Genomic DNA, 19,502 nt, shown 5'->3' on the forward strand with positions numbered 1-19,502 from the left:
CCAAAAGGTGATTTAATAATGAACTGTACATTCAATATATCAACTCAACACAATAATAATGATTTATACAATTGTAGTTATTCAAAAATCAATATTGATTCAATTAAAGATGGTAATGAACAATTATATTTAAAAATAGGTGAATCTAAATATCCAATCAATTCAACATTAAACTTTGAAAACAAAAAAACTGACAACAAAAGTAGTACATTGAAGAAAGCATTAATACCAACATTTGTCGGTGGTGCTGCATTGTGTGCTGCTGCATTTATTGGTTATAAATATAGAGAAAATATTTTAAAAAAAATGGTAAATCAAATGTGTAATTATAAGAACTAAATAGTTTAATAAATAAAAGAAAGAAAGAAATAAATAAAATATTAATATATTGAAAAATAATAAAACAATTATTAAAATTAATTTGTCAAGATTCTTTATTTAAAACTATATTAACTATATATTATTTTTGTTTATTTAAACCGTGAGTCTAATTTTTTCATCTTAAAGCCATTACTAAATTTTTTCAATAACTAAAAAATTTATCTCTTGATTTTTTTGGGTAATTGGACCTACAAGGTCTATTCCTATAGTTGCAAATGGTTGTGATTTAACTTCAATTGGTAATAGTAATCGAGGAGCTTTACCATATGTCTTTATATAACCTAAATGTCCACTTGTGTAAGGAGAATCATGAAAAGCTTTGAGTATAATATTTATTCCGCATAACTCCAAATAATTGTAAAAAATTGTGATTCAATAAGTATTTGTTTTGCTAATTTTTCTTCTTCAGGTAATTCATAACTTTCTAAATAAATATATTTTGAACCTAAAAATCGATCTTTCTACATTTCTTATTTGAGGTATTCTAGATTAAAACGGATTAAAGTATCTGCATCATTACTATTATTATGAATACTGTTAATTTCCATTCTATTATCTGCTACATTATTTTTTATTTTACGCCCATTAAATTAACATCTAAATTTCTTGATAGCTTGGACAATAGCAAAACATTCCTTTTCAGGTACCTTGCTTGAGCATCATTTAAGGCTTCTGAAAATACAGCAACGATATTGTTATTTTGAATTAATATAATGCCAATTCCAATATTATGCATCAGTTTTTATTATTTAATTCGCAATCGGATGGAAATGCTAAAATTGGAGCTTTACTAATAGCTTTAATGATGTTTGACGAGCTTCTTCTAAGTCGGATGTCTATTCAAACTCGAGATTACTCCTTAATAATTTGTAAAATTTTGATACTAATCGAGTGTAATAGCATTGGTTTATAATTTATACAGAGTCTAACTTTATCTACTTCAGGAACTAAAACTATTTGAAATCCATATTGACTGCTTGTGGCGGGTCTGATAATTCCTTTTTCAAACATATCTTCGATTTTTTCTTCAATTATTTTCTTTTCATCAGGAGTAGTTTTAGCTGGAAGACGTTTCAATGCTTTTTCATAGTCGGTTAATTCTATTTTATGTTTAATTCCTTTAATTTGATCTGGAACAAATTCACCACTAATTCCAATAAATAAATCTTCATTTTCTTTAACTTAACTTCTAATTCTGTTGGAATTTTCTCTAATTGTTTTTCTGTATTCTCTAATTATTTTTCTGTGATTGAATTACACTATTAATTTCATGGGCTTTACTAAAAACTTTCCATTTATCACCAGTACTATAAGATATGTAACTTTCTTTTTAAATTAAATACATGATATCTTCTTTTTTACTTTAACCTACTGTGTTTTTCATTAAACCAGGCGATTTTAACATTACAAAAAAAAAAACAAAAGAAATATAAAATTTTAAATTAATTTTTTAAAAAAAAAAAAAAAAAAATTTTTTAATTTTTCCAAATTAAAATAAAAAAAATTTTAATTTCTTTTTTTTTTTATTTATTTTCTAAAACGAAACAGTTTTAGAAATAAAAAATATGTTGTTTTTATTGTAGTTATCATATTGTTGTTGTTATTTTATTTTTTTTCTATTCATTCCAATGTGTTATTATTGTATAATTGGGTAATTTCAACAAAAAAAAAACCATCATCCACACCCAACCAATTAAAAAATAAAAAAATCAATAAAAAGCATGCCAAACATTAATAAAATATAAACAATTTTAAATTATTTTGTGTTTGTGCTTTAAAATTTTATTTCACATATTATTATTTTTCATCAATCATCATAATTTTTCTTTAGAAATCATAATGGCAACAAAAATATATATATAAATAAATATAGAAATAATAAATATATAAATATATAAAATTAGAATACAACCACTTAAAAATTTAAGTTTTTTTTTAAAAAAAAGCAATTTATTTAATCACCACTACTATTAATGCAATTTAAATTTTTTTAATAGCATTAAATATTTCGTTTCATGATATTGATTTTGATATATTTATCATAACTATTTTTAAAATCATCACCGAGTTGAGACTCTCTAAACAATATTTATTTGATTTTGATTTTTAGTTTTAAATTATCACATTAAAAAAATAAAATTAATTTTACAATATTATATTTAAAATAATTTTACAATATTATATTTTAAGTGAAAGAATAAAAATTGATATTATTGTTAAATTATAATAAAATTAATTTACGGTTTTTGATGGCAAAAAAAAATTAAAATTACGGTCGGAAAAATATCTTCATCGCTTCACATAATTAATAAAAATTTCAAATAAAATAAAATTCCAAAAAAAATATTTTGCTGATTTTTGAAAAAATGCAAACCAAATTAAAAAAATAAACATTTCCTTTTCAAAAAAAATAAAATAATTAAAAAAAAATTAATTTTTAATTTTTAAAAAAAAAATACCACTCACAATATTTTTTATAACATAGTAATATCTTTAGTAATGATAAATAAAAACAGATAGTAATAATTACAATCCTTGCAACCTCAGCAAAGAATTTAAATTAACATTAGACATATTCAAAAAAAAAAAAAAAAGAAACTTCCTTGGTTACTTAAATAAATGTAAAGTTTTTTATGATTCAAACTTTGAATCATTAAAGGTAAATATAAACACTATTTCTCATATAACAGAACGTGGTAATTGATTACAAAAGATATTCAGTATTAACTAATGATATAAAAATAGTTTATAGAAATAATTAAAAAGAGGTTACTTAATCACTGCTTCAATAAACATTCAACTTTGAGCAAATAAGTGCGAATATAAAATTTTAAAATGGTTTGAAGAGGTATTGGAAATAATCATTCAAGAACATGAATATAATCATATTATAGAAGAACACCACTCAAATCTAATATAAATACCTGAAAAATGTTAAAATTAAAAAGTAGTTGCAACAACAAAATAACAATAAAAATAAGATTACACACAATAATAATTTTAGTGGTAGTAATAAAAATAATTTCAAAATTGTGTTGTAAGCACAGAAATAGATGATAATAGTAGTAGTAGTAATAATGATAAAACCAGAAACAGCACAAATTTTTTTGGTACCACTCAAAGAACTGAACAATAGTAACTAAAATAATAGTAATAAAATCAATACATTCAATGAGTTTTAAGAAATACAAATAACAGTAATAGTATTAATTATAATAGACTCAAATTGGGTAATAATAAAAATTCATATGGCAATTTAATGAATTTTGCAAATTATCAAGATAATCTTAGAAATGGTATTCAAGATGAAAACATATGGAAATTTAAATTGAAAATATAATATATAGCAATAATAATAATAATAAAAACATACGCAAAAGATTAGATTCGAAACCTTATTAGAAGTTATAAGCTCCAAAATAAAGTAATATCTACCTCTAGGTTATAGTAATAATAATATTAAAATATATTCAAATTTGTTTTTATTTGTTTATAATTATTTCTTTTTATTTATTTGTTTTTGTTATATTATTTGTTCTTTTTATTGCCTCTTTAAATTTGGTCGAGTTTTAAATGTTAAAAATAGAACATTATTTATTTTTTTGTTAAATATTAAAAGGAAATCAAGAAAAATTTATAATGATGAAGATACAACGTTGTATATAATTTCATTAAAAATTAACAATCAAACTTAGATAAAAAAAAAAGCGGATAAGTGTGTGTTGCTCGTTTAACAAAAACATAATTTTATCAAAACACACACTCAATATGCAAATATTTCAAAAGCTTTACTTATTTTTTTATTTATATTAAATTTTTTATCTTGTGCATAATTTTTTGTGTGTTGATTCTTGGGGGGAAGTGGGGTTTTTTTTTGTTTCTATTGTGTTGAAAGATAACAACATTCCCCATATCACTTTTTTTCTTGAGCGAATAAACAATCACATAGTTTTTAGATTGCCACTTCAATATTACAATTACTTAATAATAAAAAAACATAAAAAAAATTAATTCATTATTTAAATTTATTTTACATATTAATTTAATATGGACATGTTGTAATATTTTTTTTATTTGTTGTATAATGGGGTGTATGTTGAATTAATTACCAATTTGTTATAAAACTTCAAATATTTTTTTTTATATCATATTGAAATTTGTATAAAATTTATAATCAACCAAAAATAATTATTTAATATATAATAGTATATGTAATGTATTATTTTTTATGTACAGACCCAATATATTTACCCCCTCTACCCACAAATGTGTTTAAATTCATATTATTATTTATATTAAAACACAAGACAATAAAAATAAAAAACTTGATTCACACCCACTACCACTAATTTTTATATTAATTCAATGTGTAATTTCTCTCATAAATAAAGTAAATACACCTATACATTAATTTTTATTTTTTTATTGTAATAATTTAAAAAACTATTATATCATATTCACTAAATAAACTTTTTTTATTAATATAATTATTTCTCTTTTTTATTAATTTTAAATAATAAAAGTAATAATAAATAAAATAATTTTTAAAATGAAAAATAAACAATTATTAAAAATAAAAGAATATAAAAAATCAAATAAATACTGGTTAGAAAAGTCTGAACTCAATGATGATTTAGAATATGAAAATGATAGTATATTTTTTTCAAAATCAAAATCATTGAAAAGAAAAAAGGAAAAGAGTTATGAAAACGATAATCTTCCAAAATACAGTCCAGATAAGCCATATTATGAAATTTTTGTCGATGAAGTAGTCACTAAAACCATTTATGTAACCGATTTTGACATTTGCTGTTGTGATATAAATAAAAAAAGCTACTATAAAATTCCCCTTACTATTGGAAAATTTTCAATAATAGATCTGTTTGATGCACCGGATGAGGAAGTAGTACTAAAGCCACCCAAACCAGCAACTCCAGTATCACCATCATCAACTGATAATAACTACAATCAAGATATAAAAAAAAAGAAGAGTATATAAATTTAAAAACATTTGTTTTTATTTTTTAAATATTATTTACTAATATAATTTTACAATAGTCCTAAGAATTAAACAAATTAGGAACTTGTGTAATAAATTTCAACAAAATAAAAAGAAAATTCCTTATTACAAATTTAAATATTACAATAAACATAAAAAAAACAATTCAAAGTATTGTTAATGACTATTGATTTATTTTTATTTTTATTTTTATATTTTTTTTTATTTATTTATTTTATTAATTTGTTTTATTAATTTATTTATTTTTTTATTTAGTTAGTATAAATAACTTTTCACTCATCATAAAGAAATTTAAATAAATACACATTAAAATTGTAGTAAAAATATCCTGTCATATTAATTTTTTAATTGTTATAAAGTAAAAAATATGGTTAGTGTCCTATTTTTTAAGGAAAAAAATTATTTATCACACCAATTTATAAAAAAAATACATTTTAAAATTGTTTGTAAAAATCTTATCATATAAAAAGTTCATCAGCGTCCCCTCCAAATACCTTAAAGAAAGTGTTAAAAAACAGTGAGATTTAAATCACCACCCTCCAAATGCTCAATTTTGAAATTATCATAATTTTTTAAAAAAAATACCACCACTTTTTAAAAAAAAATTAAAAAAAAAAATCACTTTTATTTTACCCATATAATTGTTTACACAATAATTAAAATTTTATTTTTACTTTTTTTTTTTTTTTTTAATTTCTTTTTAAAATAAAGTTTTTTTATTACAATATAAAATCGAGGGTATTAAAAATAAAAAGTTTCAAAAAATTTAATTTATAAAAAAAAAAATCTTCATTAAAGATAATTTGCATAAGCTGGGATATTTTAAAAAAAAAAAAATTTTAAATTTTTTAAATTTTTTTGTTTTTTTTTTTATTTATTTATTTATCACATATACACCAAAACTATTCTTTCGTCAGTAATTATTTATGATTTTGTATTTTATAAAAATAATAATAAAAAGCATCAGTAACTTTTTTTAAAAATAATAATGATAGTGAAATAATGTTGGTGTTGATGCTCTTAATGATCCATTTCAACTTGCCTCAACTTTAAAAAAAGAAAAACAAAAAAATCAATCGAAAAAGAGTAGGTATTATGTAACAACCAATTAAATTATAATTAAATACTAATTTAAAATTTATATTTATTATTAGAGTTACTATTAGTAATTACAATTGATCATATAATCAAAGATATATGGGTCATGATATCAAAGTCAACGATAATAGTTTTTTAGCTTGGTTAGTTTTATTAAAATAACATTAAATGAATTGGTTAATATCATTAAAGATAAAGAAAGATCAATTATTGATAGTGAAGTAAAGTTGGTATAAATATTCAATAATCAAATAGTTAGTATAAATATAAAAATAAAAATAAAAATAAATCAATTATAGATATTGGCAATAATGGATTGTGATTTAGAAATTGATGAAGGTTTTTTGTTTTAGAATCAGATCCAGAAGAAACTAAATATAAATTAGATGAAGAAACTGAAGATGAACTTGAACTTAAAGATGAAGATGAAAATGAAATTTGAAAATTAAGAACCTCATTCAGAATGGACTAATATTTTACTGTATGAATATTAAAAGCAAGTCTAAAAGAATCACTTCCATCAAATTTCCTCCAGTTAGAGATAAAGTTGTTCAGCATGTTTTTGTTTTTTTATATTTTTTAGACTTTCTCAATCGTTAAGTTATTTCAACAAATAATTACAAATAGCATAAATTAATTTCAGCAGATTCAACACCACAATCATCACCATCAAATTCAGCACCACAAAAGATTACTTAACCATGGTATACCGTTTATGATGATTCTACTAGAAGTGATTGGTTTTACTTTATAAGTGATTAAAAATTTATTTATCAATTTTCTTATATGCTGGTTCAAATAGAATTACAAACATTCAAAGGTTTTTGGGATAACTATAGCTCTACTGTTGCAAATCCAATGTCATTTTGAAAGTTTAAAGCTATCGTCATTAAGAAAGGTTTAAAGCTATCCAATACTATTTTTTACTATCTCTTCTATTTTCACAAATATTATTATACTTTCATTATTTATTATATGATTGTTTTTTTTTTTGTAGTTAATAAATTGTTTAAAATTGTGCCTTGAATAAAAAAAAAAAAAAAAAAAAAAAAACAAGTATTAAAAAAAACAAATAAAAAAATAAATTTGTTTTTTTTTTAAATCAGTTCTCTAATAATGAAGCTCAATAGAAAAATAACAATTTTTATATATAATAAAAATATTATTAATTATAAATTTACATATAAAAAAAGTGTTTTTAGTGTGAAAAATAGTGTGGGTGGGTATATTTAGGGTTAATTTTTATAAATTTAATTTTTGCAATAAAATTTGAACTTAATTGTGATATATATTTATATGTACATAAATTCCTATAATCAATTAAAAATATATCTTAACTTTATAGTTAAAAAGAACCTATAATATCATGTAATAATACAGAAATATATAACTTTTATAAAAAAAAATTAATAAATAAATTAAATTATTATTTTTAATTTAATTTATTATTTTTTTTTTTTTTTTTTTTTTTTGAATTTTATTTTTTATTTCTATTTTTTTTATTATTTTTAATTTTTTTCTTTTTTTTTATTTTCAATTTTGTTTTGATGATGTCTCCAAACACCATATACACCGCCAGCAAAAAGTAAAGTCAATCCAATTGATAATGTTGTTGCTAATGCAATAGTTTTTGTTTTTTTCTTATTATCTTTGGCTGGTATATGTTCAATATTATTAAATGACGAATAGATTGTATTATTTCCCAATTTAAGTGTAAATGGAATCGTAAGAGTTGTATTACTACTTTCTTTATCTTCTAATATAAAATCTTTGTTAAAGTTATGTGGTAGAGTTAGTTGACATGTAATTATATCGATTGTACAGTTTTTGTTATTCTTAGTACCATGGTATAACATTGAACAGTTTTTAGTTGCAAAAGTTGTATTATAAACTGTAGGCAAACCAATATCGTATGGTTCTCCAAAGTTAAATCCAGTTATATCAAGATTAATTAAACTTTGTTGTTCATCATATTGTATTTTAGAGTTGTAAACAATACCTTCTTTTCTATTAATTTTATTTGATTTTGAAAAGATTCCATTTAAAAAGAGCTTTAATATGGATGATGATACACCTTCTTTAATATGAACTGATATGTTATTGCCTTGGAAATCAATCATGGTAGCTTCATCATTAAAAGTTGCACTTAATAACTTGTTTGGATCAGTTTTAGATGAATATGTTTTTAAACCATCACAATAGAAATTAACCACTGGTTCTGATTCTAAACAACCAAATGATGTAGGATACAATTGTTCATTAATAAGTTTACATTTGACAAGCTCCATTATATAACTATCTGATATAATACCATCAATTGTAATCGATATTTTTGAAGATATTTCAACTGATTCTACTTTAAATTTAATTTGATAATGGTCTATTACTTGACACTCTTTTTCTATACCATTATATGTAATATTGCACAATGATGAATTTGTACCAAAATTAGCACCATAAAGTATAACAGTATTTATTGGATCATTATATTCGACACTATGTTTTAAAACTTTGGGTTTTGCATATGAGTACTCTATTGTAACATCTTTGTTTGCAAATGTTATAGTTGCTTGTTTTGTACCAGTACCAGGTATAACATTAAAAGAGTATGTGTTGTTTACTTTAGTTCCAATTGATTTTGAGTTTTGAATTTTGAATAATGGATTAAAAGTATTACTTTTATAATATTTACAATCATAATATGAAAGTAAAACTATTAATGGCGTTTTAGAATCTGTAGATGGTGGCGATATAATTTCAACATTTGTATTTGCATTAATAGTATATTCATTTGATTTTAAACCATTTACAACTAATTGAACAATAGCACTTCCACAAAAGAATGGAATCTTGAATACCGATTCAGTTTCATCAGTTTGTATGGATAATGGAAATATTATTTGTTTTATATTACTATCATATGTTACAATAACTTGTGTAGAATTATCATTATAACTACCATGGTATTTACCTTGTATTGTAAAGATGGAACCATTTTGTGTGACACTGGAAATAACAGGTTTTGCATAATCATAAATTAGGTTATTTATACTGCATATATTGTTTACACACACTTGAATTGTATTTTGATTATTATCAACTCCTTTTGGTAATGTACATTTGATATAGGTTAAATTGCTAGGTGGAATAGAGTTACATAATTTGCCGAAAATTGTAATTTTTAGATCATTTTGGTCTTTTTGAGATAAAAGTTGAGTACCAGTAATTTCAACAATACCTTCATTATACTTTGTAGCATTTGTGGAATATGAGGCTGGGTATGGTGGGATTTGTATTGTATTATTAGTATAAAGCGAATCAATATTAATTGAAATATTTAGTTCTTGAGAGTATATAGATGAATAGTTCAAAACCATTTCTTCATAACCAATTGATGTGATATCACTTTCTTTTAAAAGTGAACCATTAATATATACAAATACTATGGTAATCTTTCTTTCTCCATATGTGGTATTATAAAAATTATCACCTTTAATAGTAAGATGATGATTGGTGGCATTATAATTCACTAATGAGATCGATGGACTTTGAAATGACAAGTCATAGCATTGTAGTTGATAGTAATCTAAACAAAATTTAAATTTACCATAACCACGTGGAAAAGTAATTGAAAGAAAGTTTGGATTATAGTTTGGGTCATCATATTCACCGGCAACAGTTACATTTTCATAAAAATCCCATGATTTAAAAAGCGCCACTTTCAAATCACCAGTCCCGAATCTCATGAACTCTCCAGTTACATTAACAACGCCACCCTTTGTTGAAGGTTTATTTAAAAAAGTTACATTGTATGGTTCAAACAAACAATCATTTATTATGGATGACTGAAGGCCACATTCGGTTTTATTTGTTTGAATATCAAATACACAAGCATCTACTGTAGACCCATAATATTTTTTACTATCCATAGTTGATACATAGGTAATTCTGTCAAAAGTATAATTAAAAAGCTCGGGATTGGAGAATTTAGACCATGTAAATTTAAGATTTAAATATGGAATTTTAAAATATGGATCTTTATATATGGTTATATTAAGTGGAACTTGTTCATATAATCCTGCAAAGTCAACAACTATTTTTCCATATGAAGAATGAACATCTAAAATTATTTAAATTAAAATAAAAATTTTAATATATAAAAAAAAAATATAATTAAAAGAATCTAAAACTTACGATAACCAAAGCATATTGACAAATGAACCAAAAACACCAAAATTACAATTTTATTTTTTTCTTTAAACATATTTTTTTAAAAACTATCAAATAGTAAAATTGTTTAATATTATAACTTTATTAAAAAAAACAAATAAAAAAAAAAAACAAAAAAAAAAAAAAAAAAAAAAACACACAAAAAAACACACAAACAAGTAAAAAAAAAAAATAATAACAAATTTGTTTTTTTTTTAAATCATTTCTCAAATAATGAAGCTCAATAAAATATAACAATTTTTATATACAAATAAAAATATTTTTATAATTTTACATATAAAAAAATATTTTTTTAGTGTGAAAAAAAGTGTTAGTGGGTGTATTTAGGGTGAAATTTTTTTTTTATATATAATTTTGGCAAATAAAAATTGAACTTAATAGTGATACTAATGTTGTCATAGATTTGGGGTATAGGTGTTTGTGAACAATACCAATTGTTTTTATTTACAATATATTTATTTTTATTTAAATTTTTTTTTTTTATTATAAAAATAATAAAAAAAATTTATCCATTTGTTATTTTTTTTTAATTACTTATTTTTTATTATTTATTTTTTTATTATCATAAATCATAAATGAAATTAATTATATATATACTTTTTTTCCTTTATTTTATTCAAAATATATCTTCAAAATGCTTTTATAATGATCAAATAATAAAATGCGATCAAAATGACACATGCAATTTGTTTATCTTTAAAGATTTTTCAAATAAAACCTTAATAAACTATGAAGTTAACATTAATGACCCCAACTTAAAAGAAATAGACCTTTTAAACCTTCCAAATGGTTACTTATACTATGACTCTCTTTGCGGTTTTAAAAATATATATTATCCAAATATCACATCAATGGAACCTGTTGATACTAATGGAGGCAATTTATATTTTAAAGCATTTTATTTTTATGATCAAAAATTAAATAAAATCCCAATATATGGTGCAATTAATATGGAATATGCTCCAAAGTTTAATTACATCTACAATAATGAAATAAAGAAATATGTCATTGAAAATTTCCCTCCAGGGTGCGGCCAGTTCCAGTTATTTTATGGAAAAAATTCAATTACTGGAAGTTATAAAAAGCCTATAGTTTCTGAATTTAAAAAAGAAGGATCAAAGAATAAAATTATACTTGTTGGTTCAAATCTTTACAAACCTAAATTAAAAATTACTGGCCCATTTGATTCCACAGACACCATTTCAACTAAAGAATTTAACACATCCTCGGACCCACTACAAGAAATCTCTTATTTTGAAGTTCCTCAACTTTTATATTGTGGAATGTGGGATATCGCTTTGGAAATATGTAATTCTGATTTAAAAGAAGCAAATTTTCAAATTAAAAATGAACCCAAAATTGAAGGAATCACCTCAGTTTCATCAAAAGAAGGTGGAAATGTAACTATTAATGGAATAAATCTATATTCAAGGGTATTTGAAAATTCCTCTAATAAATTATCAGGATATCGCATTACTCTTCCATATAATAAAAATTGTAATGTAATTGAAGCAATCCCGGAAAAAGGTTTATTAATATGTAATATGGAACCATCAAAAGTAAATGAAAAAAAAAAAAATTTAAATTTGGTGCTAACAATTGATGAAAAATATAGTACCAACATTACTTTTTCTTATGAAAGCCCATCTATATCATATGTAAACCAAACAACTTTTCCTTCAAATGGTGAAGCTCAATTTACTATTATTGGTAAATATTTAGATGACCAATCAATAACAATGGTTTCAGTTATGATCCCTGATAAAACTTTTAATATTACAGAACATAATTGCTCTATAATTAGTAAAGACGAAAATAAAATGGTCGTTAATGTTCCACTTAATGCTTACCCTGGATATATCGTTATTTTTTCTAAAGATGATAATGAAATAGTAAAATCAAATGTAGGCCATCTTTCATTTTTACCAAAAATAAAAAACATCTCAACATCAAATACAACTGGTCAAATAGTTACAATTACTGGTGTTTCAGTTCATACTAAAAAAATTGAAGGATCATCAACTGTAAATTTACCTATAAGCATATATGTTGGTAGTGGTGAAAATATTGCAAAGTGTAAAAATCCAAATAGTAATGATGGTATTCATCTAGAATGTTTATTGGAACCAGGAGTTGGTAGGGACTGGCCATTATCAGTTAGCATTGATAAGTACACAATAGTAGAGAAAAACCTTTTCAGTTACAATAGTCCGTTAGTTTCTGGTATTGAATATAATGTAAGTGGATTGGTAACACTATTTGGTTATAATTTTGGAAGAGATCTAAACAAAATATCCATAGTATCTGGAGAAACACAAATTAAAATTTCAAATGTTAACGATTCGTGTTTGCAATTTATGACACCCAAATTACTTCATGGACTTCACTATTTGGATATAACTGTTGGAATACCAGATCATCAAAATATACAGAAACAATATGAATTTGCTGTTAAACCCGTAATTTTAAAAATAAACTCAATCCCCGTAAGTGGAGGTGAAGTTACAATATATGGCAACTACCTTAGCCCAAGAGCTGCTATTTCATTTAGATCTCCAAGAGGAACTCCATCCGGTATTCCATGTAACAACATAACCATATATGAAGATAATACAATATTAAAATGTAACGTTACCGGTATTTCAGGTCAAGAAATTAAACTAGATGGTATTGGTGAAAGAAAAACCACATCAGGACACAATCATGAAATTTTCATGAGCATTAAAGGTAGAAATGCAATAAATCCAGACAATATTACATTTTCATTTTACCCACCAACCGTTTATGGATCTCCTGGTAAAAGTGAAAATCGTTTAATAACAATTTTTGGTGACAATTTCAATAGAATTGGTCTAAAAATTTTTATAGGTAAGGAACAATGTAAATGGCCCAGTGTTCTAAAGGGTTATGAAATAATTACCTGTTTTCTTGACTCGGTTGACAAAAATCAAAAAGCTGAATACCAAAATAAAACTTTTGGTATTTATGTTACAGTTGATGGGCAAACTGCAGAATTGAAAAACAACTTTACTTATTACTGTAATTATAATATTATATAAAAAAGTATATTTATTGAACAACTTATTAATTTTTTATTTCTATTTAGTTAAAGAGGAACCCCCAGTTCCCAAGGAAGCTGAAAAACTATCAATAACAATTCCTCCATCTGTTGTTATTATAGCTGCTGGTGTTTTGACAACTGCCTATTATATCATCTACAAGGTTAAACGTTATATTAGACTTAAAAAAATAGAAAAAATTTTAAACAAAAAATATTATGAATGAATATCAAAATTTTTAAAATAACAAAAAAAAAAAAAAAAAAAAAAAAAAATTAATTTTTACATTTCAATCTAAATTTTAAATAAACTTTTTTATCTTATAATAGTTTTTTTTTTTAATGTGAAGATTTTTAAATATGATACATTATTTATTGTTTTTTTTGGCTATACATAAAAACACTGATGACTTAATTTATATCTGGATGGGTTTGCCATATTGCATAAAAATTGCGCACAGTGTTTGTGTGTGATTCGAAAAACCTGTGTATGAGGTTCGATTGAATCCATAGCGGTGCGTTTTAGCATATTTTAGATTCTCTTGATTCTATCATTTGTAAGGTACTAAGATCAAATAATTAAATAAAATAAACTTTATATGAAATGTTTATTTTTTTTAAAAATTTATTTTTTTAAAATTTCTTTTTTGATAAATTAAAATAATTGTTATTGATTATTATTAATTAATGTTGAGTAATAATCCTTGTTCTTTTTTTTTTTTTTTTTAAAAGTGAAGATGATTCTTAATGATGCATTAAGTCATCAGTTTGTTTATTGTGTTTGTTTTTGTTTGGTGTGTGTTTAATACTTATATGGGTTCTACAATATTCAAAAAAAAATAAAAAAAAATAAAAAAAAAAAATAAAAAAAAATAAAATTTTTTTTTAATTTTTATTTATTTTTCTGCTTCCCAAAATTTTCAAAAAAATAAATCAAGAACCCATCTAAAAAAAATAATAACATAAACATAAATAAATACAAATTTCAAAGAGGCAATTAGATAATAATGCAAATTTAGCAAACCATAAATATAAAAAAAAACAATGAAAGTATGTATGCCAAATCTACATTACACCTCAATTTACTGAAATTAACTTAAAAGAATTAATTTCAGAATCAGATTCAAAATATTACATGTCAGACAAAAGACAAAACAAAAAAAAGAATGACTGTCTTAACAGACAAAATTGAAATAACTTGAAAAATAATCAAAAATGGAGGAATAGTTATTGGCTCAAGAAAAATACAAATAAGAGCAAATAGAAACAAATATGATCTATTCGACTGGAAGCAAGAACCGAAAAAGAAATGAGTGAAATGGGAATAGAAATCCTAGCATATGATCATTCAAACTTAAATATCTATCTTACAGTTCTCGATAGAAATGGTATGATCCCACCACACACAACCTCAAACGGAAAATTTGAACTTAGAATCACAGAGAACAAAAATACAAAAAGTACCAAACCTAACCAACCTCAGGACAGTACGCCACACCAAGCTAATCAAGCTAATCAAGCTAATCAAATTAACCAAATTATTCAAAATCATCAGGACCTTCAGGCTCACCAAGAACCTGACAAAGAAGACCCAACAGCTTTAGAAAAAACCGAAGAGAAAACACATCGACAAACTATAAGGATGACTTCTTCAAAGAAATGGACGAGCAGGAAGATGAACCATCCAACACTAGAATTGACCTAACAATCGGAGACAAAAACGAATTAACAGAGGCTCAAGAACAAAAACCTATCGAGGAAGTAGAGGAAATAGAGAAAGTAGAGGAGGTAGAAGAGCCAATGATCGAAAAGGAGGACATCGAAAACTTCAGTCAACAAATAATTCTATTAGAAACACCAGCAAATTCTCAAATAGACCTCGAAAAAGAAAAATCACCAGTTAAAGAAATCATAAACAAATTTAATGATGAATATAACAAATCAATGGAGAAACCACCAACAAAAATAAAAAGGTTAGCAACATTAAAATCAACTGGAATAATCCCAACCAATAATGGAAAGGTTATAAAATCAACAATACCAACACCACCAAAACCATCAAAATTACCAACAAAACCATTGCTGCCCCCAAAGAAAAAAAAAATCATCACAACTGAAGCAATCGATGAAGAAAAGGTTAAGGAGTTTAATCTAAAACTCCAAAGCAAACAAAAATAATCTCATTAATCCAGGGTATCGATATCGACAAAGACTGCAATTTCAGTGCTAAATCTAAACAATACCCACCTAGATATTATCACAATGACAGAAACAAATTTAGAAAAAGAGAAAGAAAAGAATATCTTAGGAAATAGAAATTACCATTCAGCACCAGCTGAAGGAAGGGGCTCAGGTATATTACAAATAAACAACAACAAACAAATAAAAACACAATTAATCAAAAGCAAAGGAAGATTACTCATCACTAAAGCTCCGAACCGCATCAGTTTTCAAAAAAAAAAAAAAAATTTCACAACTAAATAAAAAAGTCTTAAAATCTAAAATCTATTCAAAATAATTTTATAATAAAGCTTTTTAATGTTAAAATTTTTTTACCCCCAAATTATTTTTTTTATATTTAATTTTTATTTTTTTTTTATTTTTTTTTTTTTTCATTATTTTATTAAAATCATCTAATTAAAATACATTCACAATTACCCCACTCACATTAACCCACAATAAATTCGATACAAATTCAATAACAGTAATTTAAATTATATAGAAAAAAAAATAAAAAAATAAAAAAAAAAAATTATAATGACATTTAAATAATTTATAATAATTAAAAATATATTTCATTATAAAAACATTGTTTATAATTATTTATACATAAATTTTTATATAAGGTTGTTGTAATTGCGATTGTAGTATAGTTGGTTGTGGTTATAGAAGGTATTTTGTGTATTGTGAGTATTGTTGTTGTCGTAGAGTCTGTTGTGGATCATTTAATTGCACTCTTTCTTGTTCTCGGATATGATATTGACGAATTTGTTGCATCCTTAATGCAGTTTGACGTTCTAGCTCTTCTGGGGTTGGTTGGGTTCCAGTTTGAACAATTTGCCATACATTTGGTTGGGTTTGCTGGGTACTCAAATCATGGAAATTTGAGTGGGTTTGAACGGTTTGCAAAACATTTGGTTGGGTTTGCTGGATACTCATATCATCGAAATTTAGTTGAACTGGATAACCATTATTGAAGTTTGGATATGTATTAGCTTGGACATAATCAATTCGAAGAGTATTGAATGATCTAGAATCATCTAAGAGATTAGATGGACCGCAGTTAGAATCAGAAGATTCTGAGACAATAACAAGTCTTTTTCTTGAATAACAGTAATTTGATGGATCTGTTAATTTATGGATAACTTTTTGTTTTGGGGGCACATTTACTAAAGTATCAAAGCAAAGAACTTCATTAGTTGGTGGTAATGTTTCTTTTTTAATAATCTAGATTATTAAAAAAGTTGCATGAGTGAAGCGCATTCCATAATGGTTAAAAAAAAAAATAAAAAATAAAAAATAAAAATAAAAATAAAAAAAAACAATATATTAGTATAAAGCTATAAGAAAAAGAAAATATATTTTAGAATAATTACCTCTGGAAGGCAATCATAAGACATTTTTTAGAAATTATAAATTTTCTTTGTAAAGAAGAATTTATTGATAAAAAAAAATGAAGTGAAAAGAAATATTTAAAAGCAATTATAAAAAAAATTATAAAAAAATAATAATTAATATTTATTTAATCATCCAAAATTAATTGCATTGTCTATTAACAATAAATACATACTTGTTTTTATTATTGTTATTATTTGTATGTTTTTTTAAAAAACTTAAATTTTTTTAAGTTGTTGTATTCTATTTTTAATTTTTTTTTTTTATTATTTCTTTTTTTTCATTTAATTTTGTTTCCATTATAATCTAATATGAATGATTATAAGAAAAGAAAAATAATATGATGATTAATGGAATATAATAATATGTGAAATAAATTTTTAGAGCACAAACACACAACAAACACACAACAAACAAAAACAACACACAACACACAACACACAACACACAACACACAACACACAACACACAACATACAACACACAACACACAAACACCCAACAGACACAATAAAAATTGAAATGGATTGAAAGTTAAGTAGATTGGAATTTTATTGAAAATAAAAAATATATAGCTGTATTATATTATTTAATTTGTATTGATATCGAATAACGAACACTACTGTTTGTAGAAAAAAGGGATGGAACATCAACACAAATCTATTAAATCGAATTTGTTTTCTTTTTTATTTATTTTAAACAATAATAACAATAATAAACATAATTTAATTTAATTAAATACTAAAATTGTTATTATATTTTATTATTATCTTTATTTTTTGAGACAAAATAATATTGTGTTTGCTAATTTAATATAAAAAACTTTTAATGCTTCCTAATATATCAAATTTTTTTTTTTTTTTTTTATTTATATTTTTTTAATTTTAATTATAATTAAATCTGTTATTGCTTCATTATAACATCATTTTATCAAATTGATAATAGTATAGAAAAATGTGTGATGTTCTGTGTGTGAGTTTGTTGATGTTTGTGTGTTTGAAAAAAAATTTTGTTTTTTTTTGGAAGCTCTATATATGTAACCACCAGTGTTTTTTATTTATTTTTATATTTTTTAATTGGTTGGCTGTGTGAATGATTTGTTGAAATTATAAAAAAACACATTGGAACGATAAAAAATAAAAACAAAAATATGATAACCGCAATAAAAACAACAAATACAAAACATAACCTAATAAACTGTGAACGTTACTTTGTTTAGTATATCTACATAGATAACACATACCAATTTCTTTAAATTAAATTATTTTTATAAGAAAAACAAAATTTAATAAACTTTATTACATATTTTTTATTTATAAAACTATTTTGTTGTTTTGCAAAAAAAAATAAAAATTAAAATATAAAAATAAAAAAAATTTTCATTTTTTTTTTGAAAAAATAATTTAATTTAAAGGTTGAAATTTTTTTTTATTGCAACGTTAGCCGCCCAACCAATTATAAAGTAAAAAAGAAGCAGCATTATGGGCAATTTTCACAATAATTGAATTATGATTAGGAGTATTTGTGATAGTGGTAGTGGCAGTTGATTTGAGGGTATTTTTCATTTATGAGATAGAGACAGCATCAGTTTCATCAACCTCTTTTATACATATAAAGGTATTTATTATTACTGCTCTTATTATTTGTTAATATGGATTATTTATTGTTCATTTTTTTAAAAAAAAATATATAAATATTTTTATTTATTATTAAATTGTTTAAAAAAACAGCAATACCCATCTTTAATATTCGAGAATTACCCAAAAATGTTTTTTATTATATCAAAATAATAAATAAATATATTTGTTTTATATAATTTTATTATTATTAATTATTACATTATAATAATATGATATTGTGGATGTTGAAGTTACCATTTTAATTTTTTATAAAAATAAAAAAAATAAAAAATAAAAAATAAAAAATAAAAAATAAAAAATAAAAAATAAAAATTTAATTTAAATAAAAAATATTAATTATTATTTAATAAAAATACAATTAAAGCAATGTATTAATGGTTTTTATTTATTATAATTAAAAATACACGATTTATATGAAGGATTTTTTTGATCCAAAATTTTAGGAAAAAGGATCCGGATTT

General features: G+C 23.0%; 6 protein-coding genes across 6 annotated transcripts; 4 read left to right on the forward strand and 2 right to left on the reverse strand.

Annotated features, from left to right (window-relative positions):
- Positions 1-18: 18 nt before the first annotated feature.
- On the forward strand, positions 19-339 carry DICPUDRAFT_84552 (uncharacterized protein; the record flags this gene model as incomplete). Its single annotated transcript, XM_003293999.1, has 1 exon — positions 19-339. The coding sequence occupies one exon, from the start codon at positions 19-21 to the stop codon at positions 337-339; it is 321 nt and encodes a 106-aa protein (XP_003294047.1).
- Positions 340-4,930: 4,591 nt separating this feature from the next.
- Positions 4,931-7,198, forward strand: DICPUDRAFT_158996 (uncharacterized protein; the record flags this gene model as incomplete). Its single annotated transcript, XM_003294000.1, has 3 exons — positions 4,931-5,372; positions 6,692-6,720; positions 7,127-7,198. The coding sequence occupies 3 exons, from the start codon at positions 4,931-4,933 to the stop codon at positions 7,196-7,198; spliced, it is 543 nt and encodes a 180-aa protein (XP_003294048.1).
- A 773-nt stretch (positions 7,199-7,971) lies between these two features.
- Positions 7,972-10,815, reverse strand: DICPUDRAFT_99837 (uncharacterized protein). Its single transcript, XM_003294003.1, has 2 exons — positions 10,694-10,815; positions 7,972-10,619 (listed from the first exon to the last, which is right to left on the reverse strand). The coding sequence occupies exons 1-2, from the start codon at positions 10,761-10,763 to the stop codon at positions 8,008-8,010; spliced, it is 2,682 nt and encodes an 893-aa protein (XP_003294051.1). The 5' UTR covers positions 10,764-10,815; the 3' UTR covers positions 7,972-8,007.
- Positions 10,816-11,679: 864 nt separating this feature from the next.
- Positions 11,680-14,014, forward strand: DICPUDRAFT_158998 (uncharacterized protein; the record flags this gene model as incomplete). The annotated part of the gene is made up of 3 exons (XM_003294001.1): positions 11,680-12,439; positions 12,608-13,768; positions 13,836-14,014. The coding sequence occupies 3 exons, from the start codon at positions 11,680-11,682 to the stop codon at positions 14,012-14,014; spliced, it is 2,100 nt and encodes a 699-aa protein (XP_003294049.1).
- A 1,432-nt stretch (positions 14,015-15,446) lies between these two features.
- On the forward strand, positions 15,447-15,965 carry DICPUDRAFT_84556 (uncharacterized protein; the record flags this gene model as incomplete). The annotated part of the gene is made up of 1 exon (XM_003294002.1): positions 15,447-15,965. One exon carries the CDS (start codon positions 15,447-15,449, stop codon positions 15,963-15,965), a length of 519 nt encoding a protein of 172 aa, XP_003294050.1.
- Positions 15,966-16,557: 592 nt separating this feature from the next.
- On the reverse strand, positions 16,558-17,630 carry DICPUDRAFT_99839 (uncharacterized protein). The gene is made up of 3 exons (XM_003294004.1): positions 17,578-17,630; positions 17,384-17,428; positions 16,558-17,234 (listed from the first exon to the last, which is right to left on the reverse strand). Exons 2-3 carry the CDS (start codon positions 17,405-17,407, stop codon positions 16,671-16,673), a joined length of 588 nt encoding a protein of 195 aa, XP_003294052.1. The 5' UTR covers positions 17,408-17,428; positions 17,578-17,630; the 3' UTR covers positions 16,558-16,670.
- Positions 17,631-19,502: the final 1,872 nt, after the last annotated feature.

The sequence above is a fragment of the Dictyostelium purpureum genome (assembly GCF_000190715.1).
Source record: "Dictyostelium purpureum unplaced genomic scaffold DICPUscaffold_497, whole genome shotgun sequence".
Lineage (NCBI taxonomy): Eukaryota > Evosea > Eumycetozoa > Dictyosteliales > Dictyosteliaceae > Dictyostelium > Dictyostelium purpureum.

Excerpts from the sequence above, each read along its gene's own strand:
- DICPUDRAFT_99839 (XM_003294004.1), bottom strand. The coding sequence starts at position 17,407 with ATGTCTTATGATTGCCTTCCAGAG. Across the intron at positions 17,235-17,383 it reads CTTATGATTGCCTTCCAGAG|ATTATTAAAAAAGAAACATT; the intron begins GTAATTATTCTA and ends TTAATAATCTAG.
- DICPUDRAFT_99837 (XM_003294003.1), bottom strand. The coding sequence starts at position 10,763 with ATGTTTAAAGAAAAAAATAAAATTGTAATTTTGGTGTTTTTGGTTCAT. Across the intron at positions 10,620-10,693 it reads GTCAATATGCTTTGGTTATC|ATGTTCATTCTTCATATGGA; the intron begins GTAAGTTTTAGA and ends AAATAATTTTAG.